We start from the raw sequence: 16,434 nt of genomic DNA, 5'->3' as shown, positions 1-16,434 counted from the left end.
AAGTAACATAGCCTAGAATCGCTTGTACAATGTTAAAACTTAAAATACACTAATCAGGTGGCTAATTTTGTTGTGGTACAAGCATCAACTGACCACTAAAACTCCATGATGACAGCTGGAGAGAGTGGCAAGGAGCAGCCCGCTATATAGAGATGACAAACACTGTATTTATCATCACTACATAGTGAGCTGTCCACTGAGTGATGAGGAGCAGATCACTATATAGAGGCAACAAACACTGTATTTATTTTTTCTACATAGTGGGCTGCTCCATGCCACTCTCTCTAACCATAATCATGGAGTTTTAATGGTCTGATGATGATTGTACTATGATCGAAACTGATCACCTGATTAATAAATTTTAATGACTTACATGTGATCCTACACTATTGTTATAATTGTTTTATTCTTATTTTTTATCGCTGTTCCAGCAGATGAACAGCAGTTATCTAGTAAAACTGAAGGGGCAGCAGCTTTCCGAAGTAGCAGCTTACTCTCTAATTAAGTTCCTCGTTTGTGTGGCAATATTGTGCATAGTTGCTTTCCAAGTCCTGAGGGTATTTTTATTCCATCATTACAACTACAAGAAAATGCACGTTTTTCTCATGAAATGTGTTTTGCTACACTGAAGCAAAACATTATCAGTAGTGGTAATTCCTGCTTGGTTTCTCCTCTACAGCACGAAGTGCCATTTGCTAGTATGTCTTTGGTTTCTTTCTTCATTAGACACTTGATACTTGTAGTCTAATTTTTGGCTGCTTTGCAGAATTATGCTTTTTTATGTTTTACATAGCACACTTTTTTATACACCACTGTTTACTGTAATAGTGGTGTACGAAAAAATGTGCTGCATAAAATGTAAAAAATGCATTGTTCTACAAAGCAGTGGAAAATCAGACTTCCTGAGAAACCAAGCAGAAATTGCCACCACTGACGATACTTTACTTCAATAGAGTGAAACATATCTCATGAGAAAAACATGCACTTTCTTGTAGTTGTAGTGATGGAACAAAAACACCATCAGCAATTACATCCTTTGAGGGTTGCCAAAAAAGTAATGCACCACATTTTTTCCTCAGCCAAAAACAATGCTACGAATGTGAAATGTTACGTATGTATTATTTAATGCCTCCTAAATGAGCACATCAAGTTTCAATCACTTCCAACAGATAGTGTAGATGCAGGACAGCTTCAAAATGGTGTCTATAGATAATGTAAGTTACAAGAAACATGCTGTCATTGAATTTATCACTGCAGAGAATGAAACTGTGGGAAATATTCACAAATGCTTGTGCAAAGTCTACGGAGCATCTGCTGTTGATAGAAGTTCCATTAGTCACTGGGCACAGAGGATGGGATCATCAGAAGGCGGTTCAGTGAAGCTCCACGATTTGCAGTGGTCGGGCGACCATCCACGCCTGTCACACCTGACATGTTGCAGCAAGGTGATGCATCGTTCAAAAGGACAAACACATTATGACTCAGCAGTTGGCACTGCATCTGCCAATCAGCAAAGTACGTTCACATAGTGAGCACTGGCTCTGCCATCACAACAATGATTGGTACTGCCAGGGCATACATGCCCTTGATTCAAACTGGAGGAAGGCCACAGAATGGGATGGAAATCACATGGAAAAATAGGGAGTGTAGATAAAATACCATTCTTTTGAGAGTGTAATTCTCATTATGTTCAATAAAGAATTGTTGAAGAAAAAAATATGGTACATTACTTCTGGGCAACCCTTGTAATTAACATGATTAAATTATCTGGCATAAGCATGAACAAACATTATGCAGTATAGTAACAAATTATCATTAACATAGTATACAGATTATGTTTCTAAATTTTCCTTGTCTTTTGTTAATTTGTATATCTTGACTCGTTCCACATCCCTAGAGGTATTCTTCTCAATCGGATCTATGGAAGATCATGAATGACTGAACATGACAATGACTACATCTTGGGGCCCAAATCCAGACACTTATGTGTTAACCTTAGAATCCATATCTGGATGCAGTATAGTATACGACCTAAAGACGGGTCATTAATACATTGCACTTCTATTTTGGAGGAGCAGGGTCCTGTCATCACAGTTAATGTTTTACACTGAGGTGACAAAAGTCAAGGGACAGTGATACGCACAGATAGGAGATGGCAGTAGTACAGGGTACATAAGGTATAACATGGCAGTGCATTGATGAGCTGCCATTTGTACTCAGATGATTCATGTGAAAAGGTTTCCAATATGATTATGGCTGCACAACAAGACTTAACAGACTTTGAACGCCGAATGGTAGTTGGAGCGAGATGAATGGGGCATTTCATTTTGGAAATCATAAGGGGGTTCCATATTCCATGGTCCACAGTGTCAAGAGTGTGCCAAGAATACCAAATTTCAGGCATTACCACTCACCATGGACAATGCAGTGGCCGACAGCCCCCACTTAATGGCTGACAGCGGCAGCATTTTCATAGAGTTGTCACTGCTAACAGACAAGCAACACTCCATGAAACAACTGCAGAAATCAATGTGGGGCATACAACAAACAGATCCTTTAGGGCAGTGCAGCAAAAACTGGCATTAATGTGCAGTCTATGACAGCAGACAGCCAACATGATTGCCTTTGCTAATAGCATGACATTGCCTGCAATGTCTCTCCTGGGGTCATGGCTACATCAGTTGGATTCTAGGTGACTGGAAAATCTGGCCCGGTTAGATGAGTCCTGATTTCAGTTGGTCCTAATTTCAGATGGTAAGAGCTGATGGTAAGATATGAGTGTGGCACAGACCCCATGAAGCCATGGACCCAGGTTGTCAACAAGGCATTGTGCAAGCTGGTGATGGCTCGATAATGGTGTGGGCTGAGTTTACATGGAATGGATTGTGTCCTCTGGTCCAACTGAACTGACCATTGACTGCAAATGGTTATGCTTGGCTACTTGGAGACCATTTTCAGCCATTAATGGACATGAAGTCCCGAAATGTGTCACCTGGGCACTATCATTCATAATTGGTTTGAAGAACATTCTGGACAATTCAAATGAATGATATGGCCACCCACATTACTGACATGAATCCCATAGTACATTTAAGGGACATAATCAAGAAGTCAGTTCGTGAACAAGATCTGGCACTGGTAACACTTTCACAATTAGGGACAGCTATAAAGGCAGCACAGCTCAATATTTCTGCAGGGGATTTCCAATAATTTTCTGAGTCCATGCCACATCAAACTGCTGCATTACGTTAGGCAAAATGAGGTCCAACACAATATTAGGAGGTATCTCATGACTTTTGTCACCTCACTGTACGTAGTTTGTCTAATGACTTGGAATGAATATTGGGGTGATTCTTTAAACAAAACTATGGCTAATATTCTCTCTCATCTTTGTCCAAATGAGCTAGTGCTCTGTCTGTATTAGCTTTATCATGAATATGACATATATCTCTAACCAACCGCTTTCCTTAGTGGACAGTAGTTAAGAAAATGTGAAAGTAAGTTTCCAGAAAAGTAGGAATTTCCATCAACTTTCTGAAGACACTTACGCAATTATAAACATTAAAATTTATAGTGTCTATGAAATACTGATAGTATACATGGCAAGGAACAACAAGAAAACAAAAATCAAATTACCTTGCAAATGCTGCCTAGTGATGGCTGCCACAATTTCTGAACACAAAAGCTCCGCTACTTCTTCATCAGTAGATCCAGCACAACATACAAGATCATTCACAACTACTAATTTATTTATAGTGTCATTTTCAACAGTAGTTCTGATTAGTGATAGTGGATCTTCTAAACTAATTACATGCTGAAACAAAAGTATTTGAATCTCTTAGATTACAGAAGCTGCTATGGAGTTCCTTTAATTTAGTACTATACAATCAACTTTTGAAAAGCCCATTTAGATATTTAACTATGTTTCATTTATTAAGGAATGTAAAACGATATTTTGTCTGTGATATACCACTGCTCTTAAAAACAGACATATGCATTAACTAATAAATACTTTTCAGTATTGTTGAGATGAATGGTAATGACATGATGGGCTGCACAATTATGTGAACCAAACCCGTCACCTCAGAAAGTGGTATGTGGTTGGTGTTCCTGCACTCTGGATAGAAAAGTTCAAGTTCATTCACTCAAATAAAAAATAGCTACTTTTTAGTATTTGAAATTACAATCTACTAATGAATAATCAAATGAGGAAGGTTACAGTAGCACATGTTCTATATTATGAAGTTACCCCTGCCTAATAATGAGAACTTGTCCCACGACCAACTGTAGATAATAATAACATAAGTTACTTTTCTGCAGATTAAATACATTAATTAATTTTGAAAAATTGCATATGTATGATTTATACAATTTTTCACCAATAATATAGCTGATATGTGAGGTCTGTTCAAAAAATTCCATAACATTCGTAATTTCACGCCAACGGTGTGTTGGAGCGCAATGGGGTTGGCATTCCTCCTGCACATACCTGTGTTTAATATGTAACTGGTAGAAGTTTCATCATTGTATGTCTGTTACTTAATGTTTGGTGCTGTACTGAGTAGAACATTGTGTCACACAGTTTGCAAATTTCAAACATGTCTGCATTAAATTTTGCATGAAACTCAAGAAAATTTTTTACGGAGACACACCAAATAATGTAGGAAGCCTAGGCTGATGAGTGCTTAAGCCTTACTTGGTGTTATGAATGGTTCACATGGTTTACAAATGGCTGGACAGAAGTTGAAGATGATCCTCATTCAGGAAGCCCTTCAACGTCTAACGATGATGCTCATGCAAGGAACATCAACGAAACTGTGTGTGCCAATTGAAGACTGACGCCCCAAGAGATTGCAGAAGAATGTAGCATTTCAGTTGGATCATGTCATTAGATCTTGACACAGCATCTTGGAATGCATCGTGTTGCTGGCAAGTTCATTCCATGGCTCATGGGGTCACGACCATAAAGCCCTTCATCTCATAACCTGTGAAGAACTTTAGGATCACGCAAATGAGAACGAGATGTTCCTTAAGAAAATCATAACTGGTGATGAGACATGGATCTATGGTTATGATATTGAGACGCAGGTTCAGAGTTCATAATGGGTTGCGAAAGGTTTTCCAAGACAAAAGAAAAGCTTGTCAGGTCAGGTCAAATGTCAAAGCCATCCTGATAGTTTTCTGAAGGACTAATTCATCATGAATTCATGCCACAGGGGCAAACTGTTAATCGATAGTACTATTGTAACAAGTTGCAATGCCCGAGACAAAATACGAGAAGGAAATGGTCTGAAATGTGGAGAGACAATTCATGGCTCTTGCATCATAATAATGGACCTGCACATTAATCCCTGTTGGTGTATGACTATTGCACAAAAAATGAAATCATTGTGCAGCTTCAACCTCTGTGCCCTCCAGACCTGGCCCCTATGAATTCTTTTTTATTTCCAAACTTGAAAATCCTGTTGAAAGGATGAAGATCAGCAGCAACAGTTAAGATAAAACAAAATTCACAGATGGCACTTTGCGCAATCTAGCAAGAGGTGTACCAAGACTGCTTCTGGAAGTGGAAATGGCATTGGGAGTGGTGTATCAATTGTGGAGGAGAGCATTTCAAAGGATACAATGCACAATAAGTACAAGGTAAGTGTATAAAAATGTTGTGGATAAAGTTCTGGTATTTTTTGAACAGATCTCTCATGTCTCTAAACTAAAGTGATCAGCATTTTCATTTATTCTCATTTTACTAGCTTCTTTCTTGACTGCACATTTTACTCCTTTTGTTTTTTCCTTATACACATCATTCACCATCAGCACCCTTCCTTTCCTAAATCGATCTAGATTCCAACTAGTATTCCGCAAGGAAGTAAGATTAATTTTTAACATCCCTTCAATGATGGAATCACTAGAAACAAAATTCAATCTCAAAATGGATTAACATTGGAAAGTAAATTGTCCATATCTTTTTCAAAGGAATTATACTGGCATTTGCTTTAAGCAATTTAGGTAAATCATAAGAAAACTAAATCTGGATGACCAGACAGAGATTTTAATGCTCCTCCCTCTGAATGTAAGTCCAAGTTCTTAATCACTGCATAATCTCACTAACAAGGGAACCTCCCCATCGCACCCCCCTCAGATTTAGTTATAAGTTGGCACAGTGGATAGGCCTTGAAAAACTGAACACAGTTCAATCGAGAAAACAGGCATAAGTTGTGTGGAACTATGAAAAAATAAGCAAAATATACAAAATGAGTAGTCCCTGCGAAGATAGGTGGCAACATCAAGGATGATCTGAACTCAGCAGCACCGTGGTCCCGTGGTTAGCGTGTGCAGCTGCGAAACGAGAGGTCCTTGGTTCAAGTCTCCCCTCAAGTGAAAAATTTTTCTTTATTTTAGCAAAGTTATGATCTGTCCATTTGTTCATTGACGTATCTGTTCACTGTAATAAGTTTAGTGTCTGTGTTTTGCGACCGCACCACAAAACAGTGCGATTAGTAGACGAAAGGACATGCCTCTCCAATGGGAACCAAAAACATTTGATCGCAAGGTCATAGGTCAACCGATTCCTCCACAGGAAAACACGTCTGATATATTCTATATGACACTGGTGAGGGCATGTGCGTCACATGACAGGAATATGTTGTCGACCCACCTAACTTGTACACTTGGCGAATGGCTAAAAAGATTCTTCTACATTGCCCGATTTAGGTTTTCTTGTGGATGTGAGAATTACTCCCAAAAAAGTGATGAAAACATAGGAGTTTGTCACATAAACTGCAACAAATGAATCCAACAGTTTCACAGTCGCACAATTTTCCCTGTGCTCTGTCAAAACATGTTTTTAACGTTTTCAAATTTTTCCGTGTGTAGACTGTCAAATCCTGCATATGTCCAAGCAAATCTGAACATGTCCTGGAATTTTGGAGAGCGAATTTGATTATATGTGAGTGCCTGAACTTTGATAATTGTCTGAAAATAAAAAAATAAAACCTTACGCTTGAAGGAAGACTTGAACCAAGGACCTCTCGTTCCGCAGCTGCTCACGCTAACCTCGGGACCACGGCGCTCCTGGTTTCATATGATCCTTGATGTTGCCTACCTTCGCAAGGACTACTCAGTTTGTATATTTTGCTTATTTTTTTCATAGTGCCACACAACTTCTTCCTGTTTTCTAGATTGATCTGTGTTCAGTTTTTCAAGGCCTATCCACTGTGCCAACTTATAACTAAATCTGAGGGGGGTGCGATGAGGAGGTTCCCTTGTAAGAAGTACTGTTGTTGAGAAGAGTGCTTAAATCTCTTTCCAAACAGATTGGCTAAAATTTTTTGGGTTTTCTAAGTCACTTCAGATGAATTCAAGGATGAGACATTCAATAAGTAAGGCCACAGTTGGTTCTTTCCCCATGTTCTTCTGCAATTAGATAATGTTTTATCTGTAACAACTGAAATTTTGATGAGAGTTGAACTAAACTTTTTAGTTTACATTTCAGGGATAGGAACTCTTCCAATTTGAACATCATAGCAGACAAAAATGTGCCTTTATTGATGCACATGTATTTTCACAAACCTACAAACAATTCACAAAATGTTGATTTGTGCAACCAGTAAAATTACATTAATCTTTTGTTGAATTACATCTTACAAAATTATCCAACAGTTTTTACAGTGATTGACATTCTCTTTTGTAATATATCACACCTACGCTGGCTGCAAACCTCTTTCCATTTGGGTTTGGAGTTTTATGCAACTTTTCATCCTCATTTTTCTTGTCAAGTACATGAGCAATTTTATCTCTGCTGCCATCTCATTTTCACTTATCTTAAAATAAATGAAAAGAAAGGAAGTGACAAATGTAATTTTTCTTCTCCTGGTAAATGTTGAACTGAGTGGATGAGGCATGTTCACATTTTGTAACACATTTAGTTAAATAAATGATGAGTCTAAAAACATGTTGATGTGGACTACATTAATTAATAACCTTCTTAATTTTATATTTATGTTACCAGGAGAATAAATAAAGAGAGCACATCAAACCAATGAAAAGATTTATTTTGCTATTCTCATGGAAGATGACACACAACTTTTTACCAGTGATTCTCACTTAAGTGCCTCGAGTGTCAATTATACTCTCATATCAGGTAAAGAAGGCATTTAAAACTCAAGCAGCATTTTGCTGATTTGTTTTGAATTTCTCCTCCATTTCATCTTCATGAAGCTACCAAAAACATGATCAGAAATTCATGCTATGCCACAAGAATAAGTCACTCTTCTACAATTTCCTTATGGTCAAAACACTGAGGGACTGATGGCCCTGTAGTTTGGTCCTTTTACTCACCAAACTAACCAACCAATCAAAACACTGTTGCAGAAGCAATGTAAAAACCACACCAAATTTAAAAGAACACAAAATCTACAAGATTTGAGATGTTTTACCGAAGCTCGAAACTTAGTGCAGACTTCAATGCAAGATGCTTTTAATACTTTCACCAATGAAACTCTGTCTTGAAATCTGACAGAAAACCCAAAGAGATTCCAGTTCTTTGTAAAGTACACCAATGGCAAGAAACAGTCAATACCTTCACTGCATCATACCAATGGTAAAATTACTGGTGACAGAGCCACTAAAGCAGAGTTATTAAACACAGTTCTCTGGAATTCCATCAAGTAAATATTCCAGAATTCTAATTCAGAACAGCTGCCAACATGTCCTAAGTGTAGCAAAGCAGCTTCAATCACTCAGTAAAAACAAGTCTTCCAGTCCAGGTAGAAGACCAACTAGATTTCGTTCAGAGTATACTGATACAACAGCCTCATGCTTAGCAACCAGATACCACCATATCTCAATGAAAGATCTGTACCAAAAGACTGGATAGTTGCACAGGTGACACCAGTACCAAAGAAAAGAAATAGGAGTAATACCATGAATTAGAGACCAATATCACTGACATCAATTTGCAGTAGGATCTTGGAATATATATTGTGTTCGAACATTATGAATTACTTCAAAGGTAATGGTCTAATGACACATAGTCAGCACAGATTCAGAAAATATCATTCTTGTGAAATACAACTAGCTCTTTATTCTCACAAAGTAATTAGTAGTATCAACAAGGGATCTCAAATTGATTCCATATTTCTAAGACTTCCAGAATGCTTTTGACACCTTCCCTCACAAGACACTTGTAACAAAATTGTGTGCCTATGGAGTAGTGCCTCAGTTGTGCAACTGGATTTACGATTTCCCTTCAGATAGGTCACAGTATGTAGTAATTGATGGAAAATCGTCAATTGAAACAGAAGTGATATCTGGTGTTCCCTATGGAAGTGTTATGTGACCTCTGCTGTTCCTAATCTATATAAATGATTTTGGAGACAATCTGAACAGCTTTCTCAGATTGTTTGCAGATGATGATGTCATTTACCATCTAGTAAAGTTATCAGAAGATCAAAACAAGTTGCAAAATGACTTAGATGTGATATTTGTATGGTGCAAAAAGTGGCAATTGTCCCTTAATGAGGAAAAGTAGACTTTGAAGACACTTTCAAATGCCAGTCACTAGTAAAGCTTGTATTAGATTTAGATAACTGTTTTCAGCAAGACTATGTTGCTGTCTTTGGCTCAGTCAGTTGTCTGCTGTTTGTGTGCATGAGCACTTGTAGCATATCTTTTATTACATTACATTTATCATTTTCCATGGACCCCTTGGAGAGGAGTCCCCGGGATGTGGAAAGAGTCAAGCTCTTTTTTTTCCCCTCTCAGATACATGGATATTGTACAATTCTAATGCAGACAGAGTTATGAGCTATAATCCTTGTGAAGATATTCATCGATGGAGTAGAAGGAGATGGTCAACAGGACGTTCTTTAATTCACCCTGAAACTGATCTTTATCACTTACAAGACCTTTGATATGCTTGGTAAGTTATTGAATATATGAGTTCCCATGTATTTAACTCCTTTTTGTACTAATGTTAAGCTTTTATGTTCTTATACAGATTGTGTTTGGTTCTGGTATTATAATCATGTTTTGCACTATTGTGTAAAAAGAGACATGTTGGAAATGACAAAGGGCATCAACGAGTATATGTACTCAGAAGTAGTTGTTAGAATACCAGGTTTCTTAAAGAGGTCTCTGCAAGATGATCTAGGACTGAACAGATATAATTCTAATGACTCGTTTCTGAATTTTGAAAATGTTCTCTTTGTGAGAGGAATTTCCCCAAAAGATGATTCCATAACTCATTAGTGAATGGAAGTAGGATGAATAAACTAACTTCTTCATTTTTAAATCACCTATTTCTGCTATCATGCATACTGCAAATGTAGCTGAACTAATGCGTTTCATTAAGTCTAGAGTGTGAGTTTTGCAATTTAGTTTGTGGTCAATTTGTAGCCCTAAACATTTGACACTGTCTACAGCTTTAATTTCATTGTTTGATTACATTATGCTCATAGGGTCAGGTATTCTTTGTGAGGTACTAAACTGTATGTACTGGGTCTTGTCAAAATTCAGTGACAATCCATTTGCTGTGAACCACCCACTGATACAAATATTTCATTAGCCGATTGCTCAGCGAGATCACGTTTTTTTTTTTAATACCAATACTTGTATCATCTGCAAATAAGACAAAGTTTGCATTTTGTGACAGTGCATATGGAAGGTCATTTTTTTCATTTATATATAACAGGAGCAACAAGGGAACTAAAATAGAGCCCTGGGGCACCCTTTGTCCGATGGTTTCATATTTTTAATGACTATTGCTAAGTGGTAAGCCTGATACAGACACACACTGTTTTCTATTAAAAAGATAGGATGAGAACCATGAGCCTGCTATTCCTGTTATCCCATAATATTTTAACTTTTGTATATGTATATCATGCTCAACACAATCAAAAGCTTTAGCCAGATCACAGAATATTCCAAGTGGTAATAACTTTTGATTTATTGATTGTAATATGTCAAATGTAAAAGAGAATATAGCTTGATCAGTTGACATGCTGATTTCCACTGAATTTCACAACACTGACACATGCTGTAACACTACCTACAGTACTGAGGAAAAAGATTATTTATGTTATACAGCATTATATCTGAACATGGAAACACAGTCTTGGTGGAACCGGTTATCGAAATACAATAAATTCTTTACTAGTGATACTGACATTTGAGAGTTGCACACTACTGTAGATCACCCCAACACTGAAACAATGTCAGGAATATACAAAGAAGGGCACCTCATTTGTATTATGGTGAAATAGGGTGTCATGGTTATGAAAGCAAGTTGGGGTCGCAATCATTAAAACAATGCATTTTTCATTGCAGCGAGACCTTCTTGCGACATTTCGATCATCAACTTTCTCCTTTGAAAACATTCTATTGCCATCAGCATGCTTAAGAGAAATCAGAGCACATACAGAAAGATGAGAGTGTTTCATTTTTCTCATGCGCTGTTAGAGAGCAGAAAGGTAGAGAAACAGTCTGAAGGTGATTTCAAGAAACCTTCTGCTTGCCACTTAAGTGTGAATTGCAGAGGAGTCATGTAGATGGAGATATACTACTCGTTTCTCCACACAAAAATGTCTTCCCTTCACTTTTCTGTGAACTGATGTTATGTACGAGTCTTTGATACAATTCACATCATTTTGTAATGTAACATACAAGTGTTTAACCAACGTGACTAGGTCCAGAGATACTTTGCTAAAAAAATTGGCTAGGGTACTTGGTGGAATGAAAGCATGAAAATAAAAAAAATATGTATTTTGTTATTGTGTACAAATATGCAGGTGCAGCTAATAGTTTAGTCTAAACTGAAACAGCAATTAAAATTCACTGTATACACTTGTGAAAGTTAAATTTATTTCGAAAAGTCTGCTACAAAGCACCAAGGCATCAGAGTTGGTTTACACAAAGTTGCAATAACTAATAGTGGAGTGGACATTCCTCAGCCTAGAAAATTATTTTTCTTGATTGGCTCTGTGAAACATCAAGAATGAATGAAAGTGTATTTCATTATCGAGAGCTGCCTGCAATCTATCGACCTCAGCCAACCACAGAGAGAAATGACAGAGTTTACTAGTGATGGCTACCAGCCCTCTGTTTGAATGAGTCTACACCAAGGAGCAGCTGACATCCCTTGTGGGAATACTTTTTAGTGACCCATTATAAATGACAACCAACAAGAAATTTTAATTAGATTTACATATTGGAACAGACACTGAGGCTGACTTTAGATGCTTATGGTTACCTTTCACTGACAACGAAAGAAAAGAAATGATAGGGGCAGGGATACAAGTACAACTGGTTCTCAAATGGGTATTGTTTTCCAGAGTCTTCTGCAAGTGCATGATTGCTGAAGCTAACAGGAGCACATCAGCTAGCAGCATTAGATATATGTAAAGAGATTAGGGTTTCTTTGATAACATGTTTATCACAACATTTATTCTGATGGTGTAGTTTAAATGCTAGTTATTGGCTTCCTAGAAATATTTGCAAATATCTGAATTTTGGAGATCCACTTGGTCAATGTGCCATCGTGGACCATAGGAGATGCAGTAGTACTGGGAAGTTGCTTCTGATGAGCTACACATTGACCAATGTAGTGGGCAGCTGATTCTGTTGCCTAAACATAAATCAGGTACAGGTTCCCAAAGTATAATCTGAGGTAATATAATTAGCAACTTGGGATAGAAAGCAGCTGCTACAACAAGATAAGGATGTCATCAAATGAAAAAAGAAAGAATATGTTTAATACACATACCAGATGATGGGTACATCTTGTATCAGCTTTTGAATTTACAAAATGGTTCAAATGGCTCTGTGCACTATGGGAATTAACTTCTGAGGTCATCAGTCCCCTAGAACTTAGAACTACTTAAACCTAACCAACCTAAGGACATCACACACATCCATGCCCGAGGCAGGATTCGAACCTGTGACCGTAGCGGTCGCGCGGTTCCAGACTGTAGCGCCTACAACCGCTTGGCCACCCCAGCCGGCTTGAATTTACAGATTTATAAGAATTATTGTTATTGTAAGTACAGTGATTAATATTTGGAAACTGGAATGGAAAATGCGCTATGTGCAATTTTTTCCCAAAACGCGTTTTTAATGCTGTTGTGTTCTTGATCGTCTATAGCATGTTCCTAGACTTGTTCCAAATCGTAAATCATCGAGAATATGTTTGAACATTCATTACTATATGGCACAGGGTCCTGGTGTCAAGCAGTGCTTCCCAATGGACTCCCAAGGGCCATGCTTTTTCCATTTAGCCTAGGACGGCTTGAAGACATAACATACACATTTTTACAAAATTGTTAAGGCTTTCATGGCCACTTGTTGACAAACTGCCTATTGGCTTCTGTCTTGGGTTCTTCGGCCAACGTTAATCTAATGATTTTTCTAACGTTTCGCCAGCACGAGTGGCTGGCATTGTCAAAGTTTCACCCTCCATAGCCGGTGGTGAACTGGAGCCGAGCTTGCGGGCGCAGACTATATGTACCTGGCGCGCCAACGTCCGAGGGCTTCTCCGCGGTCATTTCCGGTGCGGTTCTCCTCTCGCTACCTGCGACGGTCGTTCGCTGCAGTACGGGAAGCCAGGATCCGTTGACCTTAAGGCTTTCCTCTTTCTTGTTCAAACTGTTCGCATGTTTTTGTATTTCTACAGCTTCTCTGAACAAGCACGTGTGATAGTGGTTCTCTACAGCCAGAACTACCGTGTCGGCGAATTTTATTGCGTGGTCAGTCTCATTCAGTGCGTGCTCTGCCACGGCCGATTTCTCCACCTGCCCCAACCTGCAATGTCGCTTATGCTCTTTGATCCTGGTGTTGATGGATCGTCCAGTCATCCCGACATAAACTTTTCCGCATGTGCATGGTATACGGTATATTCCCAACATTGCAAGTGGGTCTCTTTTCTCCTTCGCCGATCTAAGACACTCTTTGATCTTCCTTGTCGGTTTGAAAATCGTCTTTACGCCATGTTTGCGCAATATACGGCCAATTCTGTCCGTCACTCTGGGAATGTATGGCAGAAAGGCCGTACCCGACATTTCTTTTCCTGGTTCCTTACTTCGCCGAGTGTTTGGCTCTGTTACACTTCTAAAATAATTTTTGGGGTACCCATTGCTCCTCAGGACAGTTTCCAGGTGTTGCATTTCTCTTTTTGAGGTGTTGCGGCTCACATATTCGTCCTGCTCTCGTTACGAGCGTACTAATCATGCCTCTTTTCTGGCTCGGGTGGTGGTTTGACAGTTTGTGCAGGTATCGGTCCATGTGTGTCGGTTTTCGATACACGCTGCGTCCCAGGTTTTCACCGTCCCTTGTGACCAGCACATCTAGAAATGGCAGTTTCTTGTCCTTTTCTACTTCCATGGTAAATGTTATGTTGTCATGGAGGCTGTTCAAGTGTCTTAGGAAATCACTGAGCTGTTCTTCACCATGGGTCCACACCACGAAAGTATCATCGACGTACCTGTACCACACCTTAGGTTTGCAAGTCGCCGAGTCCAGTGCCTGTGCTTCGAATTGTTCCGCGAGCTCGGCTCCAGTTCACCACCGGCAATGGAGGGTGAAGCTTCGACAACGCCAGCCACTCGTGCTGGCGAAACGTCAGAAGAATCATTAGATGAACATCGGCCGAAGAACCCGAGACAGAAGCCAATAGGCAGTTTGTCATACACATTTTTGGTGAGTGGGCACACCTTCCTGAGCTGCAATAAGGACTTTGCAATTATAGAGAAATGAAGAAATGTAAGCAGGCCTTTTGTCCCACAAGAAGCAATAAAAAATTGTTGGGACAGCTAAGCTATAAAGCCATTCTATGTAATTCCAGTGCATAAAACTGACTTCTTTGATTTTAAAGAAGCTGATAAAACAGCGTTGTCCGTGTAGGCACGCAAGATCTCCAAATGCAATAAGATTAAAGTGTCTCACACTGATCCATCCCAAATAGCTATATAAATTTCTTACTCTGAAACATAAAAATGGAAAAATGTCAATGTATTCAAAAGAGGAAGGTCTATGGCAAATGCAAGGCATGCCTTACTTCATCTGACAGACCAGCCATGTTTATCAGCAGGAAAACAGAAAGGCCTGTTGAAGCTGCTATTTCTTCCTCAACAGAACAGGGAGTTTTACAGTAAACTCTGCAACATTTGATTCCAGGAATGGAATTGTGCATGAAACAAAATTCAAAACTGAGACACTCTTTTTTCTTGAATGTAATATTGTTCTCCTCTTGTAAAAAAATTTAAAAGAAATGAGAACTAGTTTTCGTGGATTACACTCCCACTAGTTAAAGTATTACTGCTGTATTTCTCAACTTGTATTATCAAAATTAAAACATAGTGCCTCTGTACTAATGGCACTACAAATTAAAACTTCCCTATTAGTCCTTTGAATCAGTAAGTTTTCTGGTATGGCACTTAGAAGATTCATAGTAAATGATTTATTTTCTAATTTGATTCATCATGTTTTGCAGTGAGGAGATGGGCAGCATAATTATGTGGTATCAGAATATTTTTTCAATTTTATGGATGCAGATAAGTTATTCAAGCTAGTCTGGCATGACCTATAACAGACTGTCATGACCTCATTTCCACCGGTACCTACCTTACACATTTCAAGGTACACATAAGTTTTCCTTCACATCCTGCTGGTCTAGTATTCCTGGGAAAAAGAGTACAAAAGAGAACTGGCTTAGCCACAGTCTACATGTTGTTTCCAGAATGAATGTTCAACCTTTAGAAGTTGGATCACAAACATGATATTCGTGTCTGTGGAGTTACAAAACTGCTGGAATCTCTAAAAATCAACAAAGGCTCAAGGCCCAACGGAATTGTTGTGCCAGCCACCAAACGTACAGAATATCCTTGTTCATCATTATTCCAATCTTGTTCCCAGTCCTGCACCCCATAGGTGTTTGTAGTCAACCCATATAATCATGCACTATCTCCAACTGCTGTCCAGTTACAGGCAATTACTACCCTATCACAGACAGGAACACACATCAAAGCAGCCATTTTGTATATCAGCTACACTGCAGTTACTGTGCAACATTCTATGTGGGCATAACAAGTAACCAACTGCCTACTCGCTTGAATGGCCACTATCAAACTGTGGCAAACTTGATCATCCAGTTGCTGAACATGCTGTGCACCACACGACTTCAACAGCTGCTTCACTATGCAAGCCATTTGAATACTTCCAGCACAAATTTCTCTGAACTATGCAGGTGGAAATTGTTTCCCCTGCATAACCCTGGACTCTCACAATCCCCCTAGCCTAAAACCTACACTGCCTCACCAAATCATTCCCCTTTTCTCTTCTACCCACATCACTCCTTCCCTGTCCAGATCGTGTACTGTCTTCTACAGGGTTAGGAGTCATTGTTGCACTTGAACAAGTTGAGTAAGGTGACGAAATATTTGAAAA

General features: G+C 38.8%; 1 protein-coding gene across 1 annotated transcript in view; it reads right to left on the bottom strand.

Annotated features, from left to right (window-relative positions):
- The window catches only part of LOC126263434 (spatacsin), a 351,500-nt gene that overhangs the window by 97,279 nt on the left and 237,787 nt on the right, over positions 1 to 16,434 (bottom strand). Inside the window, exon 28 of the mRNA XM_049960526.1 lies at positions 3,637 to 3,814. Within this exon, the coding sequence (XP_049816483.1) occupies positions 3,637 to 3,814 (178 nt within the window). The remainder of the gene's footprint in view (positions 1 to 3,636; positions 3,815 to 16,434) is intronic.

This window comes from Schistocerca nitens, chromosome 6 (assembly GCF_023898315.1).
Source record: "Schistocerca nitens isolate TAMUIC-IGC-003100 chromosome 6, iqSchNite1.1, whole genome shotgun sequence".
Classification (NCBI taxonomy): domain Eukaryota; kingdom Metazoa; phylum Arthropoda; class Insecta; order Orthoptera; family Acrididae; genus Schistocerca; species Schistocerca nitens.
This window is presented reverse-complemented; position numbering and strand designations above follow the sequence as displayed.